The 5982-nt window shown below is 48.2% G+C and overlaps 1 protein-coding gene across 1 annotated transcript; it reads left to right on the forward strand.

Annotated features, from left to right (window-relative positions):
* The first annotated feature begins 1962 nt into the window (after positions 1–1962).
* On the forward strand, positions 1963–2745 carry LOC116970524 (ecto-ADP-ribosyltransferase 5-like). The gene has a single exon (XM_033017162.1). The coding sequence runs from the start codon at positions 1963–1965 to the stop codon at positions 2743–2745; it is 783 nt and encodes a 260-aa protein (XP_032873053.1).
* The last annotated feature ends 3237 nt before the right edge of the window (positions 2746–5982 follow it).

The raw sequence follows: 5982 nt of genomic DNA on the forward strand, positions 1-5982 counted from the left end.
CACAAAGTCTATACCGAACGCGATTTAGTTAAATTAATTTCGTCTGGCTGTACGAGATCCATCTCCCTCCGTATACACTATCTCCCATGCGCCTATCCACAATGCTCCTAAAAGCCACTAACATCTTCCTCCACATGGTATCGCGATTTGTGTCAAAATGTTACCCACAAGTTCCGACAAACATTTGCCCCTCTCACACCAAAGCTATGAACAAGGACGCCGATAATCATTTCATGAGAGGCAGATGTTCACATGCAACTCCTCCAAACGCATCCAATGTATCTGCGGTTCAATGAGTGGATCGGCGAGACCAAGCACAGGCTCGGCGATGATTTCACTGAACAGCTCCGCTCAGTCCGTCTAGACCTCGTGTTCTTCCGGTTGCAAAACACTTTAGCTCATCCTCCCATTCCCACACTGACCTTTCTGCCCTGGGCCACCACCACTGTCAGAGTGAGGCCCAACGCAAATTTGAGGAATAGCACCTCATATTTCGTTTCGGCAGATTACACCCAGGCGGCATGAATTACCAAGTAGCCATTGACTTCCCTCTCTACCCATCCCTCCTCATCGCGTTCTCTGACCAGTCTGCCTGTCGTCCTAATTAAATGTTTGATTTGTATGCATCGTTGTCAGCTTCCCCGAGCAAACAATGATCAGTACCACCTATTTCTTGAACTCCCTCCCCTTTGACCTCTCGCTTATCATACCTTACCCTTTCATATATGTCCCCAGCATCTCAGTCTGAAGAAAGGTCTCGACCTGATATGTCACTCATTGTCACTCATTACATCCACCCATGCATGCTTCTTGTCCCGCTGAGTTCAGCATTTTGTGTCTAATATATATTTCCAAAAATTCCAAGACATTACAAGGCAAATAATGCTAAACATGTTTGAATGGAAGAGTGGGTGAATGAAAGCGTATTTTATCCTGTGTAATGCCCCTCTCCCACTTAGGAAATTTGAACGGAAACCTCTGGAGACTTTGAGCCCCACCCAAGGTTTCCGTGCGGTTCCCGGATGTTGCAGGTGGTTGCCGGAGGTTGCAGGTAGTGGAAGCAGGTAGGGAGACTGACAAAAATCTCCGGGAACATCCGGGTACCGCACGGAAACCTTGGGTGGGACGCAAAGTCTCCAGAGTTTCCGTTCAGGTCTCCAGATTGGAACAGGGGCATAAGGGAATCAGGAACCAGAGGGTTGAGGTGAGGTGACGGGGAGGGGGGAGATTTAATCGGAGATTTAATAGGAACCTGAGAAGCAACTTTCGCACAGAGGTATGTAAAATAAATGCTGGGTTACCCCAGTACCTAGTATCTATCCATCTTCTTCAGAAATACTGCTTATCCCGCTGTGTTACTCCAGCACTTTGTCCCCATTCATGTTCTCCAGAGATAATGTCCAGAACAAGGGGTCACAGTTTAAGGATAAGGGGGGGGGGGGGGGGGGTTAGGGCCGAAATGAGAAAAACCTTTTTTTACACAGAGAGTGGTGAATCTGTGGAATTCTGTGCCTCACAATGTAGTTGAGGCCAGTTCATTGGCTATATATAAGAGGGAGTTAGATGTGGCCCTTGAGGCTAAAGGGATCAGGGGGTATGGAGAGAAGGCAGGTACAGGATACTGAGTTGGATGATCAGCCATGATCATATTGAATGGCGGTGCAGGCTCGAAGGGCCGAATGGCCTACTCCTGCACCTATTTTCTATGTTTCTATAAAGCCTGACCCGCTGAGTTACTCCAGCACTTTGTAGCAATCCACGTTTCCCGGAGATTCAGCCTCACCCGCTGAGTTTCTGCAGGTCTTGGCGTCCATTAGCTTAGACGATCGCGGTGGTGGGCGTATGCATGTTGGGCCGAAGAGGCTGCCTGCGTGCTCTACCGCTATTTATCTCTAACCAATCAATTTTCGTCCCGTCGCAGGTCCGGCGTGACCGGTGGTGGGCGGTACGTGTTGTAGCAACATGCGCCTGGGTATGACGGAGAACAAGCCTGTCTATATTTTCACTCAGAGCGAAGCGTCCGATCAGCTGGCTATCGGGTACCTCCAGGGAGAGAAGGGTCGGACGCCAGCTTTCGCCGAGGCGTGGGATGCTGCAGTGATTTTCCTGAGAAATAATAGACACATCCAAGTATCAGGTGGGCTGAGAGAACAACACGTTTTGGCCATTCTCGCCTACACTAGTAAGACGCACCTCTACTGGAAGTTCAATGATGCGCTGAAATGGTACCAGGCTAACGACACAGTCTACGCCGAGAAGTTTAATTTCAAGAGTTTCCATTATCTTCTCTCCGTTGCTCTCGACCGACTCAGGAGGACCTCCGGCTCAGCGGCGGGAACCACCTACCGAGGGATGACCATTCGTTCCAAAGCACAGGAGGGATGCAACATGAAATTTGGACAGTTTGCATCTTCCTCTCGTGATATTCAAATCGCACGAGGCTTCGGTACTGCAACGCTATTTACCATAACGACGCGTAAAGGCGTCTACATGGCCAGCTACTCGCTCTTTCCGGAACAGAGGGAGGTGCTAATACCTCCAGATGAGGTTTTCAAGGTCGCGCGGTATTTTTCTGGTGATAAAGGAGATGAAATATCGCTCGAGGCGGTGGGAGAGGCCGGGATAGCGGTCAGAGTGGAGCGCGGAGCAGCCGGCCATCTGCAGGTAGTTAGGAGCGTGGGGGCCGCTCTGTACGCCGTGGCGCTGTGGTGCGCAGTGGCGGTATTGGCTCCCATTTTCCTGTAAGGCCATGCCGTCATGACGAATGAAAACAGACCTTTAAGCATCATGTCACTCATGCCGTCTAAGAAGCCCCATTCGTCCGCGTTTCGACCAAGTGCCTCCCAAACTTACCTCTCCATGTACCTGGCCACGTGTCTTTTAAATGTTCTTATCGCATGTGTCATAGTCATAGAGTGATACAGCGTGAAAATAGGCCCTCCGGCCCAACTTACCCACACCACCCAACATGTCCCATTGACACTTATCCCACCTGCCTCCGTCTGGCCCACATCACACTAAACCTGCCATATCGATGCACCTGTCTAACTGTTGCTTAAACTTTGGGATAGTTCTTGCCTCAACTTCCTTCATGGCAGCTCGTTACGGCCACCCAATACCCTCTGTGTGAAAGAAATTCCCGTCAGATTCATATTAAATCTTTTCCCCTTCACCAGAAACCATTTGATCCTCAAATCTCCAACCCTGGACAAAATACTCTGTGCATCTAGCCGAACTATTCCTCTCATGGGTTTCTACACTTTAATACATCCGCGTGAACCTTCTCCATACCCTTCCCAGCTTGGCACCACCTTTACTATTTCATGATGCCCAGAACTCAACACAATATTCAATTTAACAAAATACAGCCTCAGCTAATTCTTATGACGACTCGTTCCATGCGGGAAAATAAAGTTTTCACCTCAGTTTCTTACCCTAGCTATTTCCACCATGATTTAAAAAAAAAAAAATGTTTTAATATTTTATTTTATTAGAAGTAAGTACAATCATATGGCACCAAAGTGCCTAATATATATTTTCATAATACATTTTATGTACAGCTTCTTATTTTTTTTGTTATGTTAGAATAATTAGAATAAGATAAATAAGTTAGATAGTAAAGGATAGAAAGCGTGAGATATATTGTGTGTGAAGAAAAAGAAGACGAACGAGTGAAAAAAGTTGAGAAAAAGAAAATAGAAAAAAGAGAATAAGACATAAAAAAACAAATAAATAACTAAATAAATAAATGAAAATAATTTATCGAAACTTTACCGAAGTGAGGGCGAGGGATAGAACGATAGGCATTCTTGATGGTGGTGTACCAGTGGTCGAGGGGGATAGGTCCTCTGGTGCAACAGGCGACATGTTCGTGGAAGTTAGGGAGTGATTTCTTGAGGTTTGCCTTATTGACGTCCCCAGCAATGGTCATAAATGCCTGGGGGTTAGACGTCTGGTGTTTGGTGACCACGGCGTGCAGCTCCTCCAGTGCCAGACGGACGTCTGCCTGGGGTGGGATGTAGACCGCGGTCAGGATGGTGGAGGTGAATTCCCTTGTGAGGTAGAATGGGCGGCACTTCAACGCCGGATGTTCCAGGTGTGGAGAGCAGGATTTGGACAGGACTGCCACGTCTGAACACCACGCAGAGTTGACCATGAGGCAGACGCCCCCTCCTCTCCCTTTCCCAGATGCCAGTGTAGGGTCCATACGGTGGATGGTGAACCCTTCAGGATGGACCGCTGAGTCTGGGGAACTGAGGGTGAGCCTTGTCTCTGTGAAACAGAACACAGTGTAATCCCTCAGCTCCCTTTGATAAAGCAGACTTGCCCTTAAGTCCACTTTATTTTCAAGGGACTGTACATTTGCCAGTAAGATAATAGGGAGAGGGGGCCGAAGTCTCCTGCGCTTCAGTCTGACCTGAAGTCCTGCCCGTCGGCCACGTTTCCGGACACAATCGAGGCCTCTCCGTTGTTTCCAGCTACTGAGTTTACTGTATCTGCTGTTTCTGCGAACCTGCGCTGGAACGGGGATTCCTTCACAGACGGCAGCTCCAGCTCCGTAACGAACAGGGGTTCCATCGAAGTCGGCAGCTCCAGCTCCGTAGTTCTTGGAAGATCCAGCCCGTCGGCTCTGGGGGTCATCTCGGGGTCTCCAGGTACCGTACCTGTGTTCCTCAGTCGGGTCGGGTGATTTCAAGCCAGCGTGGGAAAGTTTTAAGTCCGGGGCTCTCGCAGCTGCGGGAGTTCCGCGAAATGTTGACAGCCTTGAGGTGCTCAAGCAGCTTATCCGAAACTGAACCGATTTCAGCCGTTTTACTGATCCAGGTGAGTTGCTGGAAGTTGTAATTGAGCCTTTTATGTTCCGGAGCTCCGCATAATTCGCCGCAGGCAGGCGCCATCTTCCTTTCCACGATGTATCACTGCATTCGTAATGCAAATAGTATGTCACTCCATCAGTACTTCTCTACAGTGTGTCACTCCATCTGTACTAACCCACAGTTTGTCAGTCCCATTACTCACCCACAGTGTGTTACTTCATCAGTACTACCCCACAGTCAGTCACGCCATCAATACTACACCGACGTATGTCAGTCCATCCGGACTACTCCACGGTGTGTCACTCCATCAGTTCTACCACAACTTGTGTCACTCCATCCGTACTGCTCCCCAGTATGTCACTCCGTTTCGACTTCCCACAGTTTGTCAGTCCATCAGTATTACCACGACGTTTGTCACTCCATCATTACTATCCTACAGTGTGCCACTGCATCCGCTCTGTAACACAGCGCGTCAGTTGATCAGTGCAATGCCATAGTGAGTCACCCCATCAATCCTATCGCACAGTATGTAACTACATCAGTACTGCCCCGCAGTGCGTCACTTGCTCAGTACTAAACCACAGTGTTTTAATCCATAATTTCTACTCTACTGCGTATCACTCCATCAGTACTGACACAGAGTGTCATTTCATCAGTACCACTCCACCGTCTGTCATTCCATCAGTGCTACCCGACAGTGTGACTCACCATTAGTACTACCACACATTGAACCACTCCATCAGTACTTCCCCAATATGTGTTACTCCATCGGTACTAACCCCAAAATGTGTTAGTGCATCGGTGCTAGCCCAGAGTGTGTCAATCCATCATGATACCTCACAGTGTGACACTCCTTCAGCACTACCAAAAATTACACCACTCAATAAGTACTTCTTCAAAGTGTGTCACTGAATCGGTACTATCCACAATGTGTTAATATATCGGTGGCATCCCACAGTGTGTCAATCCATCATTACACCTCACAGCATGTCACTCCATCAGTATTACTCCAGATTGTGTCACTCAATCGGTACTGCTTCACAGCGTGTCACTCCATAAGTACTATCACACTGTATGCCATTGAGTCAGTAATACCATAGTTTATGTTATTCCATCAGTACGACCTCGCGGTGTGTTACTCCATCAGTAGAATTCCACTGCGTGT

Source organism: Amblyraja radiata, unplaced genomic scaffold (assembly GCF_010909765.2).
Source record: "Amblyraja radiata isolate CabotCenter1 unplaced genomic scaffold, sAmbRad1.1.pri scaffold_990_ctg1, whole genome shotgun sequence".
NCBI classification, from domain to species: domain Eukaryota; kingdom Metazoa; phylum Chordata; class Chondrichthyes; order Rajiformes; family Rajidae; genus Amblyraja; species Amblyraja radiata.

Coding starts and splice junctions, on each gene's coding strand:
- LOC116970524 (XM_033017162.1), top strand. CDS start 1,963: ATGCGCCTGGGTATGACGGAGAACAAGCCTGTCTATATTTTCACTCAG.